Genomic DNA, 14,977 nt, shown 5'->3' on the forward strand with positions numbered 1-14,977 from the left:
CTGGGGTTTGAGTAGAATGGGGGAGAAGAGAGGAGGTGCGTAGGAGCCTGGGTCTTGGGCAGATGGGGCCCAGACGGCGTCTGGCGGGGCTTCCTGGAGGCGGAGGTGGGAGTGCAGGGGCAAAGAGTGGATGGAGCAGGGGGGCGGGCCCTCCTTGCGACCCTCTCTTCCTGGGAACTCTCTGGCCCTTTCCAGTCGCCCTGCGGACCAGCAGAGCAGAGGGACGAGACTCCGGCCGAGAGGTGGACTGGACAACGAGTCCGCGGCCGCTGGACGGATGTCGGCCGCTGGAAGCGCAGGCCGGGATGTCGGGGTAACCCTGCCGCTCCTGCACCGCCGCTCGTCTTGGGCGGACTTTGCCCTCGGTCCCTGGGGCGGTGCTGGCCACGCCCCTGGGGAGGAGCCGGGCCGGGGGCGGGGCGGCGGGCTGGCTCCTCAGCAGTCCGCGGCTGCGGTGGCGGCGGCGGCGGCGGAAAAAAAGCCCAGGCCCGTGGCCCTGCTGGCAGTGGGAGGAGTTTGAGGCGGCTCCAGGACAGGTGGCCGGCACGCCGCGACTCCCACCCTGGGGGAATTCATCAGGAAGGGGCTTTCCGAAGCCACGTGGGGTGCGTGGGGTTGGGGGGCAGCCTGGCGCCCTGAAATAGAGTCTCTCAAGAGCAGCCCATGGGTCTGCTTCCCCATCCAAGATCAGGTGACCCCAGGATGTTCCCCTCCATGTGAGCTGGATGAGCGCTCCAGTACCAGGTTACCGGGGGTGGGGCGTTGGTGGGAGGTCCCGTGCTCTCGGACAACCAGAGCCCAAAGCTGAACAAGCTGTTAGCCAGCCCGCAGGCAGAGGGCTGGGCATGCGGCGCCCACACCACACCTGCCCCTGCCTGGGACTGGAGCCCTACGCGTTGCCCTGGTGACACTCTCACCCCCGCTCTGCCTGACTGTGGGGTCTGACTCCAGGAGCAGATGCCCACGTTTCGGGATGGCAGTGCCAGGAGTCAGGCTGGCACAGTGCTCCCAGCATCCAGAGTTCCGGCTTCATCTCCAGCTGGGGGTGGGGCCTGTGACTGCCAGCTCCAGAGCCTATTGAGAGGGCCTGTGCAGGCAGGCAGGGCAGGCTGGGGAGAGGCCTGGGCCGGTCCCAGAGGGAGCCAGGCATCCAGACTGTCCCGGGTCTGCTGACATAAGGCAGGGGTGAGCGGTGGCCTTTCAGTTTGGGGTGGAGACGGGTGACGTGAGGCTTTTCGCAAGGGCCTGGAGCCCCTCCCAGCGTTCTGGCTGGTACACCCCCTCGACCCCCACCCCAGTACATCCAGGGGTCTGCGTGCAGAGCTGTGTCCACAGGTCTGCTGGGCAGACCAGCTTGAGGTGCTCTGTGTGGGTGGGACCCACTGTGAGCGGGAGGCCAGCTGGGGTTCCCTGGGAGGGCAGGGGCCAGGATGCCAAAGAGCCCAGAATTCCTTGTAGGAAAGAAGCTGGCCAAACTGGGGAGCCCAGCAGGGAAGAGGTGGAGGGGGCTCCAGGAGGTGGGGGTCTGGGGACGCTCTTTCGGCTCGGAGGCATGGCTTTCCTGAGGTGGGAGGAGCCCTCCATCACTGGGTGTTTAGGCAGAGGCTGGGTGCTGTAGAGGTGACTCAGACAGGTGATGGGGGTGAGACTCCAAGCTTGGGTTTTTATGACTTTGTGACCCATCCTGTTTAAAACTCACTGAAAGTGGGAGTGCTTTAGTTTGGGCGATTGCCGTTAACCTTCAAGTACCTAACCACCAGTACCCATCCTCCAGGCAGACAGCTGGGCGGGCAGTCCCCTCCCAGGAGATCCCCTTCACTCCCCACCATCCCCAGTCCAGGAATCCCCGGCCATGCCCCTCGTGACTTGTGACTGGTGTCTGGAGATAGCCCAGGAGAAGGGAGAGGGAGGGGCTCGCTCCCCAAGTTCAGGAGGGGCTGGGACACCGACCTGGAGCAGGGGGGACAGCAGGAGCAGAGGAGGCCCCACTCTGTGTGCCACCTGGGGGGTTTGTCCCACGAGGGTAGCAGTCACTCAGCCCTTCCCCTGCCTCCCCCTCAGGTCTTCGCCTTGATCGTGTTCTCGTGCATCTTCGGTGAGGGCTACAGCAACACCCACGAGTCCAGACAGCAGTACTGCGTGTTCAACCGCAACGAGGACGCGTGCCGCTTCGGCAGCGCCATCGGGGTGCTGGCCTTCCTGGCCTCGGCCTTCTTCTTCGTGGTCGACGTCTATTTCCCCCAGATCAGCAACGCCACTGACCGCAAGTACCTGGTCATCAGCGACCTGCTCTTCTCAGGTATCTGCCGGCTGCACCTCCATTTGATCTTGGGGTGAACAGGAGCGGCAGTGGTCCCAAGAGCTCTAGGGTGCTGTGACTACAGAGCTTGGGAGGGGTGGGAGTAGCCCCAGGTCCCCAGACCTCCCAGCAGACAGGCTGTCACGGAAGGATTTCTCACCATCTGCTGAAACCCTCCGCAGCTGAGTGGGACTTGGAGCAGGGACTCCCAGGATAGCATCTTGTCCCCACCCTGGCTTCTGCATCAGTGCCCTTTACACCCCCGGAGGCTTCTCCCTCCAGGAGGTGCCTGCCCTCCTGCCTACTCCGTGGAGCTAACCCTGCCCTCCTGGCCTTCTCCCCAGCTCTCTGGACCTTCATGTGGTTTGTTAGCTTCTGCTTCCTTGCCAATCAGTGGGCAGCCACTAAACCGGAATATGTGCTGGTGGGAGCCGACTCGGCCCGGGCGGCCATCGCCTTCAGCTTCTTTTCTGTCTTCTCCTGGGTAAGTGGACCAGGACGGGCCAGGGTCCTGGTGTCTTTGGTGAAGGGTGGTGGAGGGCTGAGGAACCCAAACCTCGGGGCTCTCTGCAGGGCGTGCTGGCCTCCTTGGCCTACCAGCGCTACAAGGCCGGAGTGGACGACTTCATCCAGAACTACGTGGACCCCACTCTGGACCCCAGCACGGCCTACGCCTCCTACCCAGGCGCGCCTGTGGACAGCTACCAACAGCCGCCCTTCACCCAGAACGCCGAGACCACAGAGGGCTACCAGCCGCCCCCCGTGTACTGAGCTGCGGCCGGGGATGGTAAGGGAAGGAGGGAGGGCGCCTGGGGGGCCTCCCCTCTTCCCGGACTCCTCCCCCGAGGCTGGTCTCCCAGAGCTGCCGGCCCTGCTCGATCCACCTGGTGCCTGTCGGAGCTGACGCACAGCCTGGAGAGAGAGCCCCTGCCTCCTCGTCCTGGCTACTGGCCTCAGAGCCTCGGCCTGTGCCCCAGGGGGCTTCACCCACCACTCCTCGAGGGCATTTTTTAGGGAAGGGTTTTTGGTTGGATGGGTTTTGTCATTGCTTTTAATGATCCCCAACCCCACCTGAAGTAGCTCCAAGGGCCCGATGTGCTGGTTTGACAAGTGCCTTAGCTTCTCCCCAGCCTGAAGGAGCCGGGCCACGTGCAGGCCTCGGTGGCCACCGCCATCTGGGGGTCTCTGCCAAAGATGAGGCTGTGGGGCCTTCCCCCTGCTCTGCTGCTGGCACTGGGCTGGGGCTCCTTTCCTCCTCACTCAGGTTCATTCTGCCCCCAGCCCCCTGCCCCCTGCCTGCTCTGCGAGCAGCAGCCCGTGCTGACTGCTGAAGTGTCTGCTCGCTTGGATCTGGGCTCTATGCCAGTGCCTCTGGGTCACCTTCCTGACAGCCTAGGCACAGGGCTGGTGCCGCCCCCCACCAGCGGGCTCGGGCGGGCAGCACTGTCTCTGCTCCCACCCCTTGGCCGCAGGAAGGGGCTTTGCCTGACAACAGCACCCAGCTTTATGTAAATACCCCACCACCGTTAGTTGGGAGGCGTGGAGCACACCCACAGCCCCCAGGCTGCTCTGAATGTATTGCAGAGCCTTGGGGGAAGATGCACAGCACCCTTGGATTCTGTTGACTAATTTTGGAGATGGAATAAATGTTTTTCTCATTTATAATCTCCATTGTCATGGGTGGGGCCTCTGTCTAGGGGTAGGAGAAAGAGAAATTCCACCCTGAGGTACACCCTCTGGCCGAGGTCTTATGGAACCTGTATTTTGAACAGAGTTGTGGCAGTCTGGCCCTCCAGCGTGCCTAGCAGCTCCCTGCCACCCCCACCCCCCCCCACAGACCCAGGGTCTCATTGCTCACGCTGCCCTCCCATCAGCATCTTAAAATAGTAACTGTGCTCAGCCTGTAAACAACATGGCTTTTCTGGGCCGCTCTGCCAGGGTCCTGGCATGCCCCTGGAGGGGCAGGGGCCCTCTGCTTCCCGTAGACAGGGCTCAGCACCTCTGCAGCCTGTTCCGGACACACAGGGGGCCGGCCTGACCGCCCAGCCCGCCCCAGGGAACAAGCCCGGCTCAGGCAGGAGGCCAGGGCCCCCAGGGCAACTCGGGGCTTCCCCTTTTGAGCCCAGACAGGGAGCTGTCAAAGGTGGGCCACAACAGTTTCAAAATCCTGAGTAAAAACTAATAGGGTTTGGGAATTACGGTCTCATCACTGTACTGCACCTTTGTAACCTGGGACCAACCGCGAGCAAAGGGGAGGGAGAAGCTGGGGCGAGGGTGGGAAACCCGGACCCCCATCTGCATGGGGCACACCTACAGCCCAGGCTCACCCCACCCACACCCGACCTGGCGCACTCTTGCCTCCGTGTAAGCTGCCCACAGCGTATTTTCTGAGGCACAGCAGAGCTGGTCTTCTTGGCTCCTGAACTGTCAAGTGTCTGTTTCACAAACAAAACCTGACCTCACAGCCCCACCTGGCAGCACAGACCAAAGCTTCATCTTTCCAACCTGGGCCTCAGGCTCCTTCATCCACCCATCTTGACCTGAAACCTGCCCAGACAGAAGAGCAGGCAAACATTCCTCTCAGGACACACTTCACGATCATTTCTCAGTTAAAAAGCGTTGTGGCTAAGAGATCAGTAGTACTAGAAAATGATTTGAAAAGAAATCCCCACACCTAAATCAGGTCAGAGCTGTCTCCAGTGAGACCCGGGGAATCCCAGACAGTTAAAGAGAAATACGCTTTCATCAACCAGTAAGTTTTACTATTAGTTATTAATTTCACACACTACAACAGAAAAATCACAGCCCCTGCTTTAAAAGACAAGTCCCTGGGATCTGAGCCCCAGCAGGGTGTCACCCACGTGGAAGAAGCTGTAATTCTGGAGAAAATGATCGCCAGAGCAGGAAGGGCTTTTGGCCCCAAGGGAAGTAAGAGAGAACAAGTCCAGCCATCCTCAGAAGGGCCAGGAGCCCGTCCCAGGCAGGGGGACTAAAGTCTTTGCACGAGAGGAGGCTCGGTGCTGAGCCAGAGGTGCTGGTGCTCTGACTTCCCAGTGAGAACAGAAACTCAACAGCAAAAGCCACAAAAGGGGAAGAAGCCAGGAGCGCTGATGCCACAGGAACTTGTGCCTCCGGCCTCACCGCTTGGAGAGGGAGGGACTCACGTCAGCAGTGGCCCCGCACCGGCCTGGGGTGGATTGTGAGTAGTCTGGGAAGGGAACTGAGGGAAGCCGGCGGGCAGGCGAGGAGGGAAGTGTGACGTGCAGACCACCGGCCCGTGGCCCTTGGCCGGGGAAGGGGCGCTGGTGAAACTTCACCCCCCCACCCCCGCTTCCTCCTCTGAGAAGGCCGGGCAGCACGCAGGGGGCAGGCGTCCGCCAGGGGGCAGCAGCAGGCACAGGAGCAGGTGGCCGGTCAGCGCCCGTCCTGGGTGTGGGGCCTGTGCCTCAGTTGGCCGGGCTGCACTGCAGGATCTGATGAGGAGCGAATAGCTTCCTGGCTCCCGTGGCCTCCCCGGGCTTTCCCAGCACTGGGCAGTTCTCTTTATTCTCTTTGCTGTCCAGCCCGGCAGGCTGACCCGAGGCCTTCTTGAAGTAGCAGAGGCGGCACACGGAGTGGTACTTGTCTGCTCCTCCTATCACCTCGACCTGGCCATGGGACAGGAAGCGCCGGGACTGAGCGGGGACACAGCACCACCCCCTCCCCTCCACCCCTTGGAGAAGGCAGGAGGGGCCACCTCTTTCTCCACGCCCAGCCTCTTGGTGTAGGCGGCCTCTCGGAAGCACTCCATGCACACCGCCGTCAGCTTCACCACACTCTCCGCCAGGGGCACCAGGTTCAGGATGGTCCCGAAAGCCTGTATTCCCATGGAAAGACTGGTGTGCACTTACCTCACCGGGTGGGCTTTTCCTTGAAACCCTCTGATTCACAGCCCCGAAGCCAGGAAACTGGGCCCTGACCTTGCTTTCCCCCAGAGCACCAGCCCCTGCAGCAGGCGGCCTAGTCTGGGGCAAACCAGGGAGCTGGGTCTGGCTTGCCTGAGCGCCTGGGCTCTGGCACAGTCTGGTCATCCAGGGCGCAGTGAGCTGTCCATCTGTGCACAGCCCCGGCCCCTTCCTCCCTCCTGGGTCCCATCCCGAGACGTGGACCAGACGCCTTACCTTCCTCTGGAAGGTCCCATCCAGTGCAGCCACAATGACGGTCTTCCCGGCATTGGCCATGGTCTCGCTGAACTCCACGATGTCAGGGAACTGGAAAGGGTGAGAGGAGGAGTGAGCTTCCGCCCTGGGCAGCAGCTTCCAGGAGCCACGGACACGTGGCTGGACCCAACAGCTCTGGCCACCTGGATCGGCGTGGGGCGCGAGAATAGGGTGGCCCCAGCCCCCCACACCCGGCACGCTGCCTGCACATCTGCAGCAGCCCCAGTCACTCCAGCATCCTGCCCGCTTTCCATGGCAGAACCGGGCCCCACGTCACTCCAGCATCCTGCCCGCTTTCCATGGCAGAACCGGGCCCCACGTCACTCCAGCATCCTGCCCGCTTTCCATGGCAGAACCGGGCCCCACTCCAGGCCAAGCACCCGGAACAGTCACCAGGAGAGGCAGTCTGCTACCGCAGTGGTCAAAAGCCCAGACCAGAGGCTGCCTTGGGCTTGAACCGTGGTCTTGGTTGGACCCATTAGCTGTGACCTTGGCAATGACTTCACGTTTCTGAGCCCAAGAAAAGGCAAGGAAGGCCCTTGGTGGTGTTTAGGGATTAAGGACCCTCGAATAATTTATGACATATGCTATTTGCCTGAGAGGCAGGCTCTGTGTGTTTGCCTTTTTTAAAAAACATAATGTGCCCGTGTGACGCCTTGAGAAGGGGTGAGGGTTCCACTGGCCACTTAGAGCAGGATGGCACGGCACACCCTTCTAAATACAGGGCCTGCAGAAAGGTCACTTACTTGGTAAATCAAATTTCAAGTGGCCCAGGGCAAGGCTGCTACTTAAATTCTTTGGTGAACTTTCACTGGTCAATCATCTGTCTAGATTGGTCTTTGGGTTGGGTGAAGTGGGGAGTTCTTGTGTTTGGGCAAAGGGTCTCTCTCCAAGCCGCTCATGTAGGTACAAAGTTACCAAGACCTGAGGGCTCAGCAAGACGAGGTCCAGGAGAGGGGTTAGAAAACCTGGATCAGTTCCAGCGGGATTCACCGAAGCCAGATCTGACGGCCTCTGCAGGGCTGCCGAGCCTGAGCTACGGAAACAGCACCTCCCACCCAGAGGCTCCAGGTGAGGCCCCTCTTCTTCTCTAAAGGACTCATCACAGGTCACAGAAATGCAGCCCCCAGCCTGCAAGGAGCTGTCAGCCAGTGCCCTCCACCCTACCCCCATTGTCACAAACAAAATGGTTTCCGGACATTGCCAGACATCCCCCGGGTAGGGGCTGGGGGCAAAACCGCCCTGGGATGAGCACCCCCTGCGTCTCACTCTCCCTGTCAAGGCCTCATCAGATGTGGGTCCTTCCACACCAGGGTTGGGGACCTCTCAGGGTCCTCCGCCTTGCCCGCTGCAGCGATGCCCACCATCAGAGACTTCAGTTCTTCCACTTAAACTTTGTCCCCTGTTCACATGCCACCCCGCCCCCACCCAAACACTGAACCCTGGGTCCCCAGCTGGGGTTCCTGAGTGATCAAAGGTAAGGTCAGAGCTGTCTGCAACATCCCAGAATGCCCACTGGTAACCGACCACATTACTGACGTTTGTTTTTATTGCCATTAAATTTTTTAGGTTATGTTATGGGTTGAATTGTGTCCCTTCCCACCCCCCAAATCCATACGTAGAAACCCTCACCCCCAATAGTGCAGAACCTTATTTGGAGAGAGGATCTTTGCAGAGGTATCCAGTTATAAAGTAGGTCAGTAGGGTCACACTCCAGTATGACTGGTGTCCTTGTAAAAAGGGGAAATTTGGACACAGAGAGGGACAGACACAGGGAGCAGATGGCCACCTGCACGCCAAGGGGACAGGACTGGAACAGATTCTCCCTCACGGCCTCAGGGGGAACCCACCCTGCCCACACCTTGGCCTTGGGCTCCCAGCCTCCAGAGCTGTGGCAAGTAAATGTCTGTGGTTTAAACCGCCCAGTCTGTGGTACATGTCACAGCAGCCATAGACTCTAATACAGGTTACATTCAAAGCGGAACTTCAGAGGACCTAGTAAACGTAGGGTTTTCTTGGTAGACAAAAATGATTGCCACACGGGATCCAGGTAGAAAAGTAACGGGGGGTTTCTTGATGGTGACAAGTCTACCCATTTGGTTCACCTGGCGATCCAGCACCTGGGCTGGCCTGCCGTGAGCCACTTCCTGAACAAGGTTTGATGAGGGGCGAGGACCGAAAGGGGAGATCAGGAAGCCAAGAAGTAGTTTCACCCTCGTCCTTATCTTGCCGAGAGGTGGCGCCCTCATGATGCACGAGGGAAGCACCCCGGCCCTGCCCCGGGGGAGGCCCGGCTTCCTGGCAGCCAGGCTGGTGTTGAAGGCGCAAAGGCCACAGAGGACAGGAACGAAGGATGTGACACTGAAACGTTCAACCGTTCCACCATGAATGGTAGAGACTAAATGAGATGCACAGACCGAATCCAGAGGCAAATAAACGGGGAAGAAATATTTACAGCATGTGACAAACTGGCACCGATTACATCATGTCCTGTAGAGGAAAGATCAACGAAGAGAAGGAGGCAATTTACAAAAGTAGAAACACAGGGAAAATGATGTCAGCCACTGGAGTAACAAAAGAGAAAGGCAGTTGGAACAGGATGTGTGTCTGCAGCCGCCACCACCCTGCCCTCCACCGCCGGGGATTTCCGCAAAGACCCAGATGCCTCTCCCCCCACCCCCCAACGCTGTCCATGCTCCTCCAGCAGAGGAGACGCCCTGGGCGGCTTCCAGGCTCTCCCAGGGTTAACGCCAAAGTCTTTCCCACTGACCTGGCCAAAGCCCCTGGCCTCCTGGCTGCTCCTGAGATATGCCCAAAAGCACACTCCTGACTGGGAACCTTCACCCTACTTTCCTTTTGGCCCCTTTCTGACCGTCCTCAAAAAGCATCATCCCCACCTTAGCTCTACCCCCTCACAGTGCCTTTCTCCCCCGGTTGCCACCACCTTTTACATATTTCTCTCCCCCAACTAGAATGTAAGTGCAAGGGCGAGACCCTGGCTGTATCCCCAACACCTAGAACATCGCTGCCACACGGCACAAGCTCAGCAAACACTTACTGAATGAATGAGATCGGTCCCTTGACCAGTGATTCTACTTAGTAGATAAACCCCAATACACCGGACGATAGCCAGGATGTCCGCACACACGTCCATCACAGCCTGTAAGTGCCACACCCAAGGGGCCAGCTCATGTAAGACATGCTACGTTCATAAGGATAGGTATTTGCTGATGAGGAAAAAATGGTCACAACACGTGATATGAGCCCGATCTATAAATACGAACTTCCGGCAAGGCCATTCTGTGACTGTGATGGTCAAGACAAAACCAGACCTCTCCTAGGGAATTCCCTGGTGGTCCCAGTGGTCTCCGCACTCTCACTGCTGAGGGCCCGGGTTCAATCCCTGGTCAGGGAACTGGATCCCACATGCTGCAACTAAAGATCCCGCACGCTGCAACGAAGATCCCATGGCTGCAACTAAGACCCAGCACAGACAAAAAAAAAATTAAAAAGAAACAGAGGTAAGACCAACACTCGGAGTGACACTGTGAGGCTGGCATGCCCAGGATCCAGCGGCCCACCTACCACTGCACCCTCAGCTTATAGCGTGGGGTCTTCAGATGTACCCCTCTCCAAGGGAAGGATGAAGGGAGGAAGAGGCAGTCCTTTTGTCAGGTCCCATGTTGAGAGGCAACCGAGGCAGCCACCTCTGGGCCCCATAACTTCTTGCAGAGCAAGACCCACAGGGGCGAGGGCAGAACAGAAGATTGGTGATGTTTCTGCAGTAGGTTTAATAAACACTAGTTATGGGAACTCGAGTTTGACTTGCTGGCCAGGGAGGAAGTAGCCATAGAAACAGGGAACAGAACTGTGGGGCAGGGACTTCCCTGGTGGCGCAGTGGTTAAGAATCCGCCTGCCAACGCAGGGGACACGGGTCCGATCCCTGGTCCGGGAAGATCCCTCATGCTGCAGAGTAGCTAAGCCCATGCTCCACAACTACTGAGCCTGCGCTCTAGAGCCCATGCTCCACAACAAGAGAAGATACTGCATTGAGAAGCCCGCACACCACAATGAAGGGTAGCCCCTGCTCTCTGCAACCAGAGAAAGCCCGCGCAACAACAAAGACCTAACACAGCCAAAAAAATAAATTAAAAAAAAGCGGACTTCCCTGGTGGTACAGGGATTAAGAATCCCCCTGCCAGTGCAGGGGACACGGGTTCGAGCCCTGGTCCGGGAAGATTCCACAAAGCCCGTGTGCCACAACTACTGAGCCTGCGCTCTAGAGCCCGCGAGCCACAAATACTGAGCCCACAACCCCCAACTACTGAAGCCCGTGTGCCTAGAGCCCGTGCTCCGCAACGAGAAGCCACCGCAATGAGAAGCCCACGCACCGCAACGAAGAGTAGCCCCTGCTCGCCGCAACTAGAGAAAGCCCGCGTGCAGCAACGAAGACCCAATGCAGCCAAACATAAATAAGTAAATAAATAAATTATATATATTAAAAAATTATTTTTACAGTAAACAAAAAATTTGATTTCTCAACACTGGTGTATAGGGAGGGTTTGGTTCTGTTTAGCTCAATGTTGCTTCTTTTTTTAAAAAAAAAGTAAATTTTTTTTTTTTTAAGGTACAATAAATTCTATATAACAGTAACACAGAAAGCAGTGAAGGGAATTCAAAGGGTATTTAGACACTAGTTAAAGCAAGTTAACAATGTTTACCTTATAAAAATATCAGAAATTGAACCAATAACCTCCAAATTAGCAGAAGAAAGAGGGGGACAGTTGAGTTCACAGGAAGAGTGCTATCAGGACAAGTCAACTTACAAACTGCCCTTCGTCGATGCCTATAACAGCCACGCCCAGGGCCTCTTGGGCCACATCCCGGAGCACGCAGGCTGGCAGGGCCTCCATGGTGTTCCTGGGGACAGAAAGCCAGAGTGTGAGCAAGAGAAGGGAGCCAGAGGAGACCAGGAACCAGAATGAGGGACCAGGGAAATGGTCTCATGAGCAACCCCTAGCTGCAGAGCAGGCTGAGATGTCTGCCCAGAGCTTTGAGAAATTAGCACCTGTGGGAAGGCATCTGGGGAGAAGAGTAAAGGCCTTTGTTTGGAAAACCAGTTATTCAACAAGAGCTATTTCACTTCACGCTTTGGACCGGAAATTAGCAATGCTCAATGTAAAGCTCAACCCAGATGCAAAGCTCTTCTCTGCTCTGCTCTGTGTGTGTGTGTGTGTAGTGGGGTGGGGTGCAGACAGGGTTACCTCATCAGGTACAGTGTCTGGGGCCCATGATGCTTTGGGGACGAATGAAACATTTTAATTTCTTCTAAAAATCAGAATAAATGTAACTCAGTCTGGATTATCTTTGTCTTCATATCAATGCAGTCATAAATGATATTTTTTTAATTTTTTTCTTTATAGAGGAAGGGGCCCATGAAGGCAGAAAGTCCCCGGGGCCCATGAAAGTCCTACCATGGCCCCGGGCAGACCATTAGCACCAGAATCTAAGACTAGGCGCCCCCGTGCCCCAGGAGAGAGAAGCCACGAACACCAACCAGCAGTGCAGTGACCTAGAATTCCCTCCTTTTGACTCCTCTGGCTGATTAAAGGATTTCTCAGAGATCATAGAGCTATTAACTGGCAGAGTCAGGATTCAGATCTGCATTCATACTGCTGCCTCGTGTGTCCTGAGGGGAGGTTCCCACCCAGCAGAGTCTGAAAGTGAAAGGCCGCGTGTGGAAGAGCTCCAGTGCATTAAATGACGACGCGGTGGACCCCACCCTGCCCCACAGCCAGGCCTTTTGGAAGAGGAATGCTGTTCTTTGTCTTCTAGTTTCTGTTTTTCTGCAATGTTATTTTCTTCTGTTTCCATTTTTGCCTGCTCCTCTGAACTACCCTTCCAAGGAGCTAGGAGTTTCCTGACGGCTCTGTGGTTTTGCAGCTATATATTCATGTAAAACTTTACAACTCCTTAGTGATTATCTTGCTTTGATCCTGCAGGCAACGCAGGAAGCCGGTTCCAGCTTCAGCAAGAGCAGCGTCTCTGGAGCACTGTCACCCCTGCCAAGCGCTAGGCCTCTGCTGCAGCTCGTCTGGGCCTCTACAGACCAGATTAGAGAGGATTTGTGACACTGGGGCAGAGCCTGGATTCCACCCCCATCTGACAGACCCAGAAGCTGCACTTCTGATCTTCTCCACTGCTTTCACTGTCTTCCCCTGACACTTCTCGCGTCCTGAGCAGCGGACACCTATGTTTTAGGGATGAGAAAGCAAACTTGGAGACGTAAATGACCTGCATCAGGCAACATGTCCAGGAAACGTCACTCAACGTTTAACTTAACTCCAAGTCCTGGGCCCTCTCCGCCTCACCCACCTGCCCAGCTTCAGAGCCCGCCGCACTCCCACCCTGAAGCCACACACAGCACAGCCTTGATGCTGGGGGCTCAGGTGGATGAATCTGGAAGACGAGAAAAGTGTCTCAGCCTCCAAACCATCAGGCCCTAAACGCTGTACAGAATGGCAGGCGTGGTACTAAATTTAACCTCCCAACCTCAGGCTGCAGGCTGAAATGTCCACAGGACACAGGCAGATAAACATAAAAGGGGGATGCACAAAGACCACGAGACAGGGAGTCAGCAAGGACAAGCCAACTAAAAACTTAAATAAAATGCAGCCTGCAGGCCAGCAAAACCAGTCTGCAACCTCCACATAGGTCAAGAGCAAGGTTTCTCAACCTTGGCCAGACATTACTGACATTTGGGGCTGGATCATTCTTTGTCATGGGGCTGTCTGTGCATTGTAGGATGTAGCGGCATCCCTGCCCTTTACCCACTAGTTGACATCATGCCCTTACCTCCTCCTGTTGTGAAAACTAAAAAACGTCTCCAGACATTGCAAATAGACGCTAGTGGGCAGAATCACGTCCCGCTAGGAACCACTGGGCTAGAGCCCCAAGAAAGGCCAAGTTCTAGGGTACCTTGCCAAGCAACCTGGAAAGTTTGCAGATTTGAACGGTTCGTTGCCCGGCATCAGCATTATTAACCATCCTCTCTAAAGAGTTCTGACAGCCACTGGGCTTCTCACAAAAGGTGTGGGGACAGGACAGAAGGGGCAGGGACTGACCGGTCATGCGTGGAGAAGTTGCTGCTGTAACGCGTGTCCTTGGCATATTTGATCACCAGGCACTTGTACTGGGCAATCTGGAAGCGACGGACCCGTCTCATCAGCTCAGTACTGCAAGGTAAGGCCCATGCATAAGTGTGGGCGAGGAAGACCCCATCAGCACAAGTCGGGCTCCCTACCGCCTTCTAGGGGTATACAGCCTGAGCCCCACCAATGGATGGGAAGGCTGCAGGGCAGAGCGTGCACCAGTGAGGACAGAAAGGGCCCACACAGAGAGTTCAGTCTAGACCCAGGAGGGAGGAGCATGCCTGGGCTGACAGTCATTCTCTATGGGGAGGGAGGCAAAGAAGGGCCCTCAGGTGATTCAGGGAAGGGCTGGAGGAGTGATTTTGTTGGAGGCAAAGCAAAGACCACATGCACAGGAGAGGGGTTCAGATTCCATTCCAAAGTAATCTCACCCCACAGTTCTTCACATAGCCTGAACTAACTTCACAGAACCTTTTGGTGCAACAAGGGAAGCGCTTTGTCTCTGAGTCCGTGGGCAAGGGATTTGAGCCGGAGTGATTCCCCAGCGCCATATAGGAAGGGGGGCCAGGGGAGTTACTGGGGGCTCACTGGGATTGGTTCTATCACTTCAGGGAAACAAAGGCACCAGCGCTTGACTCTTCAGTGTGGAGAGTAACTACGCCTCTGGGCCATCTAAGGAAACAATCGTACACTGCAAGGAAGCCACAGATACTGCAGGGTGCACAGAGCCTGGCCACCGTAGATGCACCCTTCAGAGAGGGCTTTAGTGAGGGGCTAAACGGTGAGCAGCTCTGACCAGCTCCCGGAAGGAGCGGTGGTTGAATGACCCCAAGGGGAAGAGGTTCCGACCCGGACGGGAAGGGGAGGCGCTTCTCCTCCGGTAGGATCCCACGGAGGAGAGGCATCCTGGGCGCGAGCACGGGGTCGGGCAGTGGGGGCTGCTCTAGAAGCGGGGCTCTGAGAGCGGCGGCAGGCTCGGGGTCGTGGGGCGTCATGGGAGGAGGACGGGGTCCTGGGGGTTGGAGGAGAAGCAGGGAAGTAGAGGAAGAGGTCCCGGCCTACCCCCGTCCCGCGAGGCCATTACCTTTTTCCTGAGAACATGGGTCCGAGAATCACCTAGGAGAGAAGGAGAGGTCACTGGGCCCCGGTGCGCACGGACACCCGGGCTCCGATCACGACTCCGACCCCGCCCCGCGGCCAGCACCTGGATCTGCCCCCGGGTCTTGCTGGGGGAGCCGGGCAGCACGGTGGGCAGGTTGATGCAGCTCATGGTGCCTTCAGAGGAGGAGGAGGAGGAGGAGCCGCCGCCGCCGCCGCCGCCGCCGCC

The 14,977-nt window shown here is 57.2% G+C and overlaps 2 protein-coding genes across 2 annotated transcripts; one reads left to right on the forward strand and one right to left on the reverse strand.

The window, feature by feature from the left end:
* The first annotated feature begins 277 nt into the window (after nucleotides 1-277).
* Nucleotides 278-3,964, forward strand: SYNGR2 (synaptogyrin 2). The gene is made up of 4 exons (XM_024760622.1): nucleotides 278-505; nucleotides 2,062-2,299; nucleotides 2,644-2,783; nucleotides 2,873-3,964. Exons 1-4 carry the CDS (start codon nucleotides 278-280, stop codon nucleotides 3,068-3,070), a joined length of 804 nt encoding a protein of 267 aa, XP_024616390.1. The 3' UTR covers nucleotides 3,071-3,964.
* Nucleotides 3,258-14,971, reverse strand: TK1 (thymidine kinase 1). The gene is made up of 7 exons (XM_024760853.1): nucleotides 14,855-14,971; nucleotides 14,735-14,766; nucleotides 13,624-13,734; nucleotides 11,326-11,419; nucleotides 6,460-6,549; nucleotides 6,036-6,155; nucleotides 3,258-5,946 (listed from the first exon to the last, which is right to left on the reverse strand). Exons 1-7 carry the CDS (start codon nucleotides 14,918-14,920, stop codon nucleotides 5,746-5,748), a joined length of 714 nt encoding a protein of 237 aa, XP_024616621.1. The 5' UTR covers nucleotides 14,921-14,971; the 3' UTR covers nucleotides 3,258-5,745.
* Between the last annotated feature and the right edge of the window lie 6 nt (nucleotides 14,972-14,977).

The sequence above is a fragment of the Neophocaena asiaeorientalis genome, unplaced genomic scaffold (assembly GCF_003031525.2).
Source record: "Neophocaena asiaeorientalis asiaeorientalis breed wild unplaced genomic scaffold, Neophocaena_asiaeorientalis_V1.1 scaffold30, whole genome shotgun sequence".
In the NCBI taxonomy this organism is placed as follows: Eukaryota; Metazoa; Chordata; class Mammalia; order Artiodactyla; family Phocoenidae; genus Neophocaena; species Neophocaena asiaeorientalis.